The sequence below is a fragment of the Coregonus lavaretus genome, assembly GCF_964263955.1.
Source record: "Coregonus lavaretus genome assembly, contig: HAP1_SCAFFOLD_2576, whole genome shotgun sequence".
Classification (NCBI taxonomy): domain Eukaryota; kingdom Metazoa; phylum Chordata; class Actinopteri; order Salmoniformes; family Salmonidae; genus Coregonus; species Coregonus lavaretus.
The window spans coordinates 53,836-66,847 of record NW_028164348.1 but is presented as its reverse complement, the minus strand read 5'-3'; the positions used below and the strand labels follow the sequence as shown (position 1 = coordinate 66,847).

At 41.9% G+C, this 13,012-nt stretch overlaps 1 protein-coding gene across 1 annotated transcript in view; it reads right to left on the bottom strand.

The window, feature by feature from the left end:
• Positions 1 to 8,871: 8,871 nt before the first annotated feature.
• LOC311117126 (phospholipid-transporting ATPase ABCA3-like) overlaps positions 8,872 to 13,012 on the bottom strand; it is a gene marked incomplete at its 5' end in the record, with an annotated part of 57,972 nt that continues 53,831 nt past the window's right edge. Inside the window, 3 exons of the mRNA XM_084192113.1 lie at positions 8,872 to 10,053; positions 10,166 to 10,307; positions 12,770 to 12,954. Coding sequence (XP_084048239.1) covers positions 9,866 to 10,053; positions 10,166 to 10,307; positions 12,770 to 12,954 — 515 coding nt within the window. The remainder of the gene's footprint in view (positions 10,054 to 10,165; positions 10,308 to 12,769; positions 12,955 to 13,012) is intronic.

The following is a 13,012-nucleotide window of genomic DNA, read 5'->3' as shown; positions in this document are numbered from 1 at the left end:
GTGTCTCCATTGGCAAACAGAATCCCTGTAAAGAAGGTAGTTTGTTTCCTTGACAATTCAAAGTGTAATAATATAATAATAATAAATAATAATAATATAGAATTCACAATAATATGCCATTTCATAATTAATTGATTAATTCATAATAATTAACATGTACCAAGAAAATGAATAATCTGCCAAATTATCTATGCGCCCTTTCTGGTCATGATCATCTGTAAATGCTAAGTAATCATAGACATTTATATTATTTGCAGAGGATTAGAACATAAACCTTTTGATGGACTTGTGGAACCAGGCAGATCTCTACATTCACCATTCTATTTAGCCTCCAGTATCAGTCTGCCATTCCTTCTCATTGAAACTGTTTGAACCTACAGTCTAAAATGTCTATAATTCAAAACTAAATGGTTAGCGATTGGATCACTTTCAACCAATCAGAGGAAGGCCTAATTCAAGCACAGTATTTGGCAACATTGGTTTTCATCCTAAACCCAACCACTGTTTCTGAGAGGGTGCTGATTGGAAAATTCATTTTGTCATCTATTGGAGAAAGGCCAGGCTGATACATGCAGTAAAACAGAATGGTGAATGTAGCAATCAGGCTGGTTCCACCAGGCTAGAATAAGACTTTTAAGAGCTAGTAATGCATTTCATATCCAAATCATCTCAGTGTCTGCAATTGATTGTGTAGCTCAACAAAGTTGCTTTAAAAATGAAATGTAAGAATGGGAAGCATAGAAATAGAGCACATAGAACAGATCTACCGCTTCTTACACTTGCTTTCAATGCGAATAGCATATCTATTACTCACATTTCTATGTGAATTTGGTAAGGTCGCCCAAAAAGTTACATATTGCAGCTTTAAAGTAACTGTCCAGTGAAAATCTGACTTTTAAAAGTTAATATTCTGTTAACTTACACCCACATAATGTTGTTGACTCCTCCTTTTGTGGCCGAACATAAATTCGATAAAAAACACGACAACTTTTATCTCAAACAGACTATTTAAAAAATGCTTGCTATTTCCTCATAGAGGATGTCATCCTCTTGACGAGGATGAGCTGACCAATCAGTCGTCTACTCGCATTAATATTTTTTAGGACTGGTATAAGCCCACACGATTCTGTTGTTGTGGTACGCCCACACCATTCCAACACAGAAAAGCTTATTTTTAACATACTCAATTAAAATTGTTTTGGAAGGAAGAATATGTCACTCATATTGTAACAAATTATCGGTCATATTTCATAGATATCTGGAAACACTGGACAATTACTTTAAGATGATTTGCACATAAATCGCAAAACAAGCTAATCGAGTTCAATGTGTCAAATCGGAAAGCGGAATAACCACTTTCTTGGGTCCAAAGTGAATCGTGAAGATGGAGCCATATTTCTTGGAAAGCTGGACATATAAAGCATACATAAAGTACACAATAGACTCAGTTATGTCTCGTAATGATATATGAATAAAACTGGACATCACATATGGCTTGTTAAACAAGTTTCAGTCCAGACTCTGTCTCATTCTAGCAGGTTTAAACAGTACAGTTCCTACAGATCATTACCACATCTAATAATGATCTATTTAACAAAACAGAGGAGGAGCGCTTCTTTGGCAATCTAAATCAGACGATAGGTGCTCTTTGAAATGGTGATGAACAGTTAAACAAGCAACAAAGTAGATTCTGGTAGTGTGAACAGTGCATAAGCATTCGCAAAACCTTTCAAAAATATAAAGGCAAAGGTGTAGAAAAGTTTATATGCTTTTATTGTAACTTGGCTAATGCATGGCAAGGATAAAAAAATACTGAGTTGGCTACTATTAGCAACAAACATTTCCATTCCTCTCTCATATAACCCATTTGGAGACTTTTGCAATGCTTCCACATAATTTGTTTATTTTGAATATTTTTTATTAAAGGGTAAATAGTCAATTGCATTATCAAAGAACATAATAACTGAAGTGAGATCAGGTAAAATGGAAAACGTTTAGCAAGGAAAACAAGTGTTTCTTATTGGCTAAATTCAGGTTAGTCCCGCCCAGTTTTGGCCCGTTTGTTTCTGTTTGGTTCCTAGTAAATACAGCCCTGATAATCCCTGTGTGTTAAGTTAAATATTAGTTTACATTTTCAAATGGAGCTGTTCTTTTCATTAAACAGTATCTGTAAAAAACTAAGACCACTTGAATAATTATTTATATAAAGTGCAGCGTTCTTAATCTTACCTAGCCTGCACATGTAGCAGGAACTTTTCATTCATTTGTTATCTACAATAGACTTTGTATGCAATAGCAATATCCGATTTCACCACAGTCTGTTAATTCCAGGTCTTGTGGATATTCCTATTCAGCTGTATAAAGTCTACAAACGTATTAAAGATCCATTATGTGCATGTTTTAATTATTCACATGTAAAATGTGGCCTCATCAACACTGAAAAACAAGTTATATTTTCTTTATCATTACAACTGGAAGCAAACAGTCAATATAAATATATAATACAAAGCTGGAGATCTATTACACTTCTGTGTTGTGATACAAAAATATTATCAAAATGTATAGTTCATTGTGTATTTTTTTTCAAATCTGATATTGTCAATGTCCACAATGATCAACCAAATATCTTGCAGGGAAGATTTAAGACAAAGTTATTGAACGATTTTAATAAAAAAATAAAATAAAAAAAATAAGTATTCACCCCCCTTGGCATTTTTCCTATTTTGTTGCCTTACAACCTGGAATTAAAATTGATTTTGGGGGGGTTTGTGTCATTTGATTTACACAAAATGCCTACCACTTTGAAGATGAAAAATATTTTTTATTGTGAAACAAACAAGAAATAAGACAAAAAAACAGAAAACTTGAGCGTGCATAACTATTCCCCCCCGCCCCCAAAATCAATACTTTGTAGAGCCACCTTTTGCAGCAATTACAGCTGCAAGTCTCTTGGGGTATGTCTCTATAAGCTTGGCACATCTAGCCACTGGGGTTTTTGCCCATTCTTCAAGGCAAAACTGCTCCAGCTCCTTCAAGTTGGATGGGGTTCCGCTGGTGTACAGCAATCTTTAAGTCATACCACAGATTCTCAATTGGATTGAGGTCTGGGCTTTGACTAGGCCATTCCAAGACATTTAAATGTTTCCCCTTAAACCACTCTAGTGTTGCTTTAGCAGTATGCTTAGGGTCATTGTCTTGCTGGAAGGAGAACCTCCGTCCCAGTCTCAAAGCGTGGCTAGCCAAGGGACACCTCTCATTGATCTTCTCTGGTTGTGCACAATTGGTTGAGTGTGATTGCTGCGTTCTCAAAGGCTCGGACCGCAGCACATACTGGTATGGTCATGCAGCTTCAGCCCCCTTGGGCAATAATGTCTGTCTGCGGAGTGCAGTAACTACACCCCACTAGAATTGCCAATTAGCAGTATGTCACTACACGACCTGCCCACTGTCATTGACAACTGTGTATTGATCTGAGGCCCTGCACGCACCACCCACGTGGAGTTCCAGGTCTCAGGCAGCCTCTGGAACTGCCGTTCTGCTGCCAACAAGGCAGGGTTCATCTCAGCCTATGCTACCCTCCAGTCCCTCGACTTCTTGGCGCTGACGGAAACATGGATTACCACTGAAAACACTGCTACTCCTACTGCTCTCTCCTCGTCTGACCATGTGTTCTCGCATACCCCGAGAGCATCTGGTCAGCGGGGTGGTGGCACAGGAATCCTCATCTCTCCCAAGTGGACATTCTCTATTTTCCCCCTGACCCATCTGTCTATCTCCTCATTTGAATTCCATGCTGTCACAGTCACTAGCCCATTTAAGCTTAACATCCTTGTCATTTATTGCCCTCCAGGTTCCCTTGGAGAGTTCATCAATGAGCTTGATGCCTTGATAAGTTCCTTTCCTGAGGATGGCTCACCCCTCACAGTTCTGGGGGACTTCAACCTCCCTACAACTACCTTTTACTCATTTCTCTCTGCCTCCTTCTTTCCACTCCTCTCCTCTTTTGACCTCACCCTCTCACCGTCCCCCCCTACTCACAAGGGAGGCAATACGCTTGACCTCATCTTTACTAGATGCTGTTCTTCTACTAATCTCACTGCAACTCCCCTCCATGTCTCCGACCACTACTTTGTATCCTTTTCTCTCTCGCTCTCCTCCAACACTACTCACTCTGCCCCTACTCAGATGGTAATGCGCCTTCGCAAACTTCGCTCTCTCTCTCCCGCTACTCTCTCCTCTTCCATCCTATCATCTCTTCCCTCTGCTCAATCCTTCTCCCTCCAATCTCCTGATTCTGCCTCCTCAACCCTCCTCTCCTCCCTTTCTGCATCCTTTGACTCTCTATGTCCCCTATCCTCCCGACCGGCTCGGTCCTCCCCTCCAGCTCCGTGGCTTGATGACTCATTGCGAGCTCACAGAACAGGGCTCCGGGCAGCCGAGCGGAAATGGAGGAAAACTAGACTCCCTGCGGACCTGGCATCTTTTCACTCCCTCCTCTCTACATTTTCTTCATCTGTTTCTGCTGCTAAGGCCACTTTCTACCACTCTAAATTCCAAGCATCTGCCTCTAACCCTAGGAAGCTCTTTGCCACCTTCTCCTCCCTGCTGAATCCTCCTCCCCCTCCCCCCCTCCTCCCTCTCTGTGGATGACTTCGTCAACCATTTTGAAAAGAAGGTCCTCGTTTGTTAAGTCAAATGACACTGCTGGTCCTGCTCACACTGCCCTACCCTATGCTTTGACTTCTTTCTCCCCTCTCTCTCCAGATAAAATCTTGCGACTTGTGACGGCCGGCCGCCCAACAACCTGCCCGCTTGACCCTATCCCCTCCTCTCTTCTCCAGACCATCTCCGGTGACCTTCTCCCTTACCTCACCCCGCTGATCAACTCATCCTTGACCGCTGGCTATGTTCCTTCCGTCTTCAAGAGAGCGAGAGTTGCACCCCTTCTAAAAAAAACAACACTCTATCCCTTCTTTCTTTTCTCTCCAAAACTCTTGAGCGTGCCGTCTTTAGCCAACTCTCTTGCTATCTCTCTCAGAATGACCTTCTTGATCCAAACCAGTCAGGTTTCAAGACTGGTCATTCAACTGAGACTGCTCTTCTCTGTGTCACGGAGGCTCTCCGCACTGCTAAAGCTAACTCTCTCTTTCCTCTGCTCTTGTCCTTCTAGACCTGTCTGCTGCCTTTGATACTGTGAACCATCAGATCCTCCTCTCCACCCTCTCCGAGCTGGGCATCCCCGGCGCGGCTCACTCTTGGATTGTGTCCTACCTGACCGGTCGCTCCTACCAAGTGGCGTGGCGAGAAGCTGTCTCCGCACCACGTGCTCTCACCACTGGTGTCCCCCAGGGCTCAGTTCTAGGCCCTCTCCTATTCTCGCTATACACCAAGTCACTTGGCTCTGTCTAATCCTCACATGGCCTCTCCTATCATTGCTACGCAGACGACACACAACTAATCTTCTCCTTTCCCCCTTCTGATAACCGGGAGGCGAATCGCATCTCTGCAAGTCTGGCAGACATATCAGTGTGGATGATGGATCACCACCTCAAGCTGAACCTTGGCAAGACGGAGCTGCTCTTCCTCCCGGGGAAGGACTGCCCGTTCCATGATCTCGCCATCACGGTTGACAACTTCCCAAGTTCAACCTTCCCAAGTTCTCTCACGTCACCCCGCTCCTCCGCACACTCCACTGGCTTTCAGTTGAAGCTCGCATCTGCTACAAGACCATGGTGCTTGCCTACGGAGCTGTGAGGGGAACGGCACCTCCGTACCTTCAGGCTCTGATCAGTCCCTACACCCAAACGAGGGCATTGCGTTCATCCACCTCTGGCCTGCTGGCTCCCCTACCTCTGCGGAAGCACAGTTCCCGCTCAGCCCAGTCAAAACTGTTCGCTGCTCTGGCACCCCAATGGTGGAACAAGCTCCCTCACGACGCCAGGACAGCGGAGTCACTCACCACCTTCCGGAGACATTTGAAACCCCACCTCTTTAAGGAATACCTGGGATAGGATAAAGTAATCCTTCTACCCCTCATTTCAATCATAGAAATATAATTCATAGAATGGACCTATCCCTTCAGAGCACTGCAATTTAGCTGGTACACCATTGAAATGTAAATTGAATTTAAATGTTAACTTCTAATTACAAAGATGGCCGCTTGTCCATCCACCATCAAATGTCAACTGAAATGGTAATGTCTATTCTATTGTCTATATTTCTATGATTTCCATAGGTTTCCTATTAAAGAGTGACAGTAAAATTTAAAACAAAAGATATTCTCATTCAAGTCAACATTATCTGATGTGTGGACCTCCAACCATCTTTGTGGTACCATTTGAAAGTTGAAATGTCTATTTCTTTCCCATTTTAGTACATTTATTAGCCAAAACATGACACTCAGCCTGCATTCAAGAGCATGTTATGTCTCAACCAATGACGGGCACAACACAAAAACCTCAAATAATGTAAAATAGGGTCTAAGCTACAACATATGCAAATATGGGGGGGAAAATTGAGTTTAAGTGTTAGATAATTGATGTTTAAAGTAAAATAAATTACATAATTTTTATGGACAAATAAAAAAAAAATATAAAGAATTTATAAACTAGTTTGAAAACCCTGTTTGTAAGATTAAAATTATATCAATCTCAACCGTTTATCTTTTCCAGTAATGAAAACATGGATGTCTCATTTAATTTATTTAATTTACCTTTATTTTATCAGGAAGTCATACTGAGACCACGGTCTCTTTTTCAGATGAGCCCTGAATTACATAAATAAATAAAAAGAAATGAAAAAAACACGTCATAAAAAAAAAACACATTTATCAGTAATAAGGTCCTCAATCAGCTTTCTGAATTGCCCTAGAGGCAACAGAACATCAAATGTAAGAACATTTTGAAGATTGTTCCACAAATAAGGTGCAAGACAACTAAAAGCTGATTTACCTAACTCAGTAGAGACCAAAGGAATTTCCAGAGTTAGCCATCCCTGAAACCGGGTGTGGTAACTCATATGTTTAAAGTTTAGTAATGATGTTAGGTACAGTGAGAATTTGTGTAAAATAGCTTTATAAATGAAAGCATAGCCATGTATCAACCTACGTGACATCAAAGAGGGCCAACCAACTTGCAGTGATGAGTACTAAAATCGCCACCCGTAATAAAGCGCAGTGCGCTATGATAAACTGCATCTAACGGCTTTAATGAAGTGGCAGCTGCGTTCATATAGATGATGTGGCCATAGTCTAGGACCGATAGGAACGTCGACTGAATAACCTGCTTTCTACTATTTAGCGAGAGGCAGGACCTATTTCTTTAGAAGAAACCCATTTTTATTCTCAGCTTCTCAACTAACTCATCAATATGCTTTTTAAAAGACAGCTTTTCATCTATCCAGATGCCCAGATATTTGTAAGCAGGGACACGATCAATATGGACACCATCCAAAGTACATATGCTTCAATCATCAGACTTATTTTAATGTGCTCTAGAGAACAACATATACTTAGTTTTACCTGCATTCAGTACTAATTTCAGGTCAATAGATTTTTTCTGTAATACAATGAAGGCAGACTGTAGTTCAGATAGAGCCTGGTCAACCGTGGGGGAATAGCATACACAACAGTATCATTGGCATAGAAGTGCACGTTACAAGTCAATATTGTTAATATAAACAGTAAAACGTACAGGACCTAGAATCGACCCCTGGGGGACACCTTTCATAATATCCAGGAAACCTGATTTAACACCATCAGTAGATACTGTATACATTGAGTTCTATCTGTCAAGTAATTTTTAAACCAGTTACATGCAGCCAGATCTAGGCCAATTGAGGAAAGCTTCTGAATGAGTAGTGAATGATCAACAGTATCGAAAGCCTTTGGCAGGTCAATAAAGAGGGAAGCACAATGTTGCCTTTTATCCATACAGATAAACACTTCATTTATAACTAAGGATGCAGCAGAGATACTGCTATGACCTGAGAATTGAATTAATCAAGGATTCTAATATTTTAGCTAGGCTAAAAGTTTAGAAATAGGCTGATAATTAATTATTTAGGTCACAAGGGTCACCACCTTTGTGAAGGGGGACTACATGGGTCGCCTTCCAAACCTTTGGGATAGTACCAGATATAATTGTCAGGTTAAAAATATGGGTTAATGATTCAGCAATCAGGAGGGAAGAGAGCTGCAGCCAAAATGGATCAAGCATATCAGCCCCAGTGGATTTTTTTTTACATCAATTTTAAGCGAGGCATCTAGCACATCACAAATAGTAAATTGTTTAAATGAAAACAAAGATTCACTAGAAGTTGACGGGTTAACCGTTGAGTCAGCTAGAGCCTGGCAGAGGGAAGAGCAGTCGGTTGACTGACCAGGGTCAACTACACCATCTTTTCTCTCAAATAAAAAGCCTACCAAGATAAAATGATGATTAAAAGCATCACTTATCCAATTCTTCTCAGTTATAATGCCAGAGTCAGACAGAACCTTGCTTAGGCAGGGAAGAGGAGGAATGTGTACGCTTCAGTGTATTTACTGTTTTCTGAAATGTAGAAAGATCACCAGCAGAGTCTGAGATGGAACTTAAAAAGTAGCTAGATATAGCTTTCTTAATCGAGATACTACATCTGTTTCTCAATTGTCTGAAAGATTGCCAGTCCACTACGGAGTCAGTTGTCCTTGAATTGGCCCAGGCCTGATTTCTCATATGAATGAGCTCAGAGAACTCAGAAGAAAACCAAGGGTTCAATCTATCTTTGACTCTGAATTGTTTAAAAGGGGCGTGTTTATCTGCTACAGGAATAAATATGGAGGAGACATTTTCTAGAGCCAACTCATGGTCAGGAATACAGGAGACAGTGGTTAAATCAGAGTAGAACATTTTTTATTTTATTTTATTTAACCTTTATTTAACCAGGTAGGCCAGTTGAGAACAAGTTCTCATTTACAACTGCGACCTGGCCAAGATAAAGCAAAGCAGTGCGATAAAAACAACAGAGTTACATGTCATGTAAAAACCCTTAAGCAGAAAACTGCTACATTTCTCTTCTTAATTAAACGAGGATTAGTATTTTGCTGTTTTGTATCTCTTAATACATACTATGGGACAATAATCACTGAGATCATATGCAAATACTCCACTAGACAAATATTTATGGGGGTTATTAGTAAGAATTAAATCAATCAATGAAGAGTTAACAGGGTTTTTCACGTTTGGCCATGTGGGTTTTGAGATCAATTGAGTCAGATAAAAATCAATGCATATCATCTTAAATTGATCTGATAGCCAATCCAGAGTCAAATCCCCTAAAATGACCAACTCCGAAGACAGAAAAGGTGTTAAACACTCAGATATAGCACCAATAGCATCCGCCATGGCAGCAGGGGGGTGGTTGAATTCTAATGGATTTATCCTGATGTCAGACTGTTTTATTAATGGTTGAAGCGAAGGAGAAGTTTTATAAACTTTGTTGCTTTATTCTTAACAGGAACATCTTGTTAACAGGCAGGCAGGCAGATGCAACTGCACTCAGAACGTGTTTGGGCTGCGTCCCAATAGTCTAACAATGATTAGCAATACTGCAGACCGATGCTGAAAATGAAGTAAAATAAACTTTACTCTATAAAAGTATGTTCGACTACTGTGGTCTTCCGTGCAATTAGATCTAAAAAGATATTGGAAGTAGCCTATGAACCGATCATAAACAAAATATAATAATGTTTGTGTGTGTCGCGCAAACTCATTTCTGGGATTGGTTATTATGATGGTGCATTTAATATGTAGTGTAGTGGTTTCAATGCATATTAGCTTGTTTGTTTGTCCCACCAATATTTTCATGTTAAAATTGTCATTGCTTCTCAGACCCGGCTCACAGCACAGAGCTGGTGAGGTGAAGGATTGAGCGTGAACCCCACGGATGGTGTCAGGTCCAGATCATCTTCTGTTACTCCAGGAGGAGGAGAGAAATGAAAGTGCTGCAGGAGGGAGGTGAAGAAGAGGAAGAGCTCCATCCTGGCCAGACTCTCCCCCAGACACACCCTACGACCTGCGAGAGAGACCAAAGATATAGAAAATAGCATGAAGTCTGTCCAAAAGGCTACCACAGTTTCTCTACTTCTTGCAATGAAATACATTGTTATATGATGAAGTTGATATACCTGCAGAAAAGGCCATGAAGGCGTCCCTCTTGATGAATCGTCCCTGCTCATCCAGAAAGTGGGAGGGGTTAAAGGTGTGGGGGCTCTCCCATTCGCTATCGTCCTGTAGGACGGACGTCAGTAGAGGAATCACAGACGTCCCCTGCAGTGAGAGTGAAGCTTAGGACCGCTTATTTTCAGAGTAAAAGTGATGAGTGATGAAACTTGGTTTAATAAATGTGCACACTCAAAAGGAGTGCACACTCAAAAGGAGTGGATTGCAATTTCAGGCAGAATTATATATTTCTTAATGGCATGCCCATATTCCAATATTTCACAATAATGTGTTGTGATCTGGAGCGCGGCTTTTTGCATCCCCCAAATTGTCCAAATGTGGAATCCGTACCCTTACCGATATCATGGACAGTAATGGTTTGAGAACATTCCAAGATTTGAAAGATGCATACACGTTACCAGGCAACTAACTTTTTCTATATTTACAACTAAAGTCAGCTATGCTGGCCTATGGAGTCCCTTGAGAAACCCAACTACCGAACCATCCAGTCACGGGATTTATAAATAAATTATCTGGGCTCCCAAAAGGACTGATCTCTATAATATACAATATCTCACAAAAGTGAGTACACCCCTCACATTTTTGTAAATATTTGAGTATATCTTTTCATGTGACAACACTGAAGAAATGACACTTTGCTACAATGTAAAGTAGTGAGTGTACAGCTTGTATAACAGTGTACATTTGCTGTCCCCGCAAAATAACTCAACACACAGCCATTAATGTCTAAACCGCTGGCAACAAAAGTGAGTACACCCCTAAGTGAAAATGACCAAATTGGGCCCAATTAGCCATTTTCCCTCCCCGGTGTCATGTGACTCGTTAGTGTTACAAGGTCTCAGGTGTGAATGGGGAGCAGGTGTGTTACATTTGGTGTCATCGCTCTCACACTCCCTCATACTGGTCACTGGAAGTTCAACATGGCACCTCGTGGCAAAGAACTCTCTGAGGATCTGAAAAAATGAATTGTTGCTCTACATTAAGATGGCCTGGGCTATAAGAAGATTGCCAAGACCCTGAAACTGAGCTGCAGCACGGTGGCCAAGACCATACAGCGGTTTAACAGGACAGGTTCCACTCAGAACAGGCCTCGCCATGGTCGACCAAAGAAGTTGAATGCACGTACTCGGCGTCATATCCAGAGGTTGTCTTTGGGAAATAGACGTGTGAGTGCTGCCAGCATTGCTGCAGAGGTTGAAGGGGTGGGGGGTCAGCCTGTCAGTGCTCAGACCATACGCCGCACACTGCATCAAATTGGTCTGCATGGTTGTCGTCCCAGAAGGAAGCCTCTTCTAAAGATAATGCACAAGAAAGCCCGCAAACAGTTTGCTGAAGACAAGCAGACTAAGGACATGGATTACTGGAACCATGTCCTGTGGTCTGATGAGACCAATATAAACTTCTTTGGTTCAGATGGTGTCAAGCATGTGTGGCGGCAACCAGGTGAGGAGTACAAAGACAAGTGTGTCTTGCCTACAGTCAAGCATGGTGGAGGGAGTGTCATGGTCTGGGGCTGCATGTGTGCTGCCGGCACTGGGGAGCTACAGTTCATTGAGGGAACCATGAATGCCAACATGTACTGTGACATACTGAAGCAGAGCATGATCCCCTCCCTTCGGAGACTGGGCCGCAGAGCAGTATTCCAACATGATAACGACCCCAAACACACCTCCAAGACGACCACTGCCTTGCTAAAGAAGCTGAGGGTAAAGGTGATGGACTGGCCAAGCATTTCTCCAGACCTAAACCCTATTGAGCATCTGTGGGGCATCCTCAAACGGAAGGTGGAGGAGTGCAAGGTCTCTAACATCCACCAGCTCCGTGATGTCGTCGTGGAGGAGTGGAAGAGGACTCCAGTGGCAACCTGTGAAGCTCTGGTGAACTCCATGCCCAAGTGGGTTAAGGCAGTGCGGGAAAATGATGGTGGCCACACAAAATATTGACACTTTCGGCCCAATTTTGACATTTTCACTTAGGGGTGTACTCATTTTTGTTGCCAGCGGTTTAGACATTAATGGCTGTGTGTTGTGTTATTTTGAGGGAACAGCAAATTTACACTGTTAGACAAGCTGTACACTCACTACTTTACATTGTAGCAAAGTGTCATTTCTTCAGTGTTGTCACATGAAAAGATATACTCAAATATTTACAAAAATGTGAGGGGTGTACTCACTTTTGTGAGATACTGTATAAACAACTTTTGGAAAGCTAATATTCTGAGATAGCCATTAAAAAAGTATGGTCCACAGATCTAATTCAATCTGAACAATCCTTTAACTGGAACAGAATATAGAAAAATATGACCTTGGCATCCCGTAATCCGAACCATCAATTTATACAGGCGGGGTGGGAGGCATGGTTTCCAGGTGGGGAGAGAGGATGCGGGCGGATGGATGGGTACTGAGGGGGGTAATGGGTTGGGGTTATCTTTGTATGCATTTATTTTATAGTTTTTTGAACCTGTAACCTCCCTTCGAAAAAAAAAAGACAATACGAAAAAATAAAGTTGGTCACAAACTAAAACAGATTTGGACAGCCAGGTATCTGACCTTTTTGATGAAATATCCCTGGAAGGTGACGTCTCGGCTGGTGATGTGAGGGATGGCCATGGGTGCAATGTTGGCCAGTCTCTGGGTCTCGTGGATCACTGCAACAGTGTAGGGCAGGTTCTTCTTGTCCTCTACCAAGGGCTGACGACTTCCTATGACCCTGCTGATCTCCTCCTGGACCCGGTCTGAGACAGAATGGAGGGAGGGATTGGAGTTACTGCAGTGAAACGTACACTGAGTATA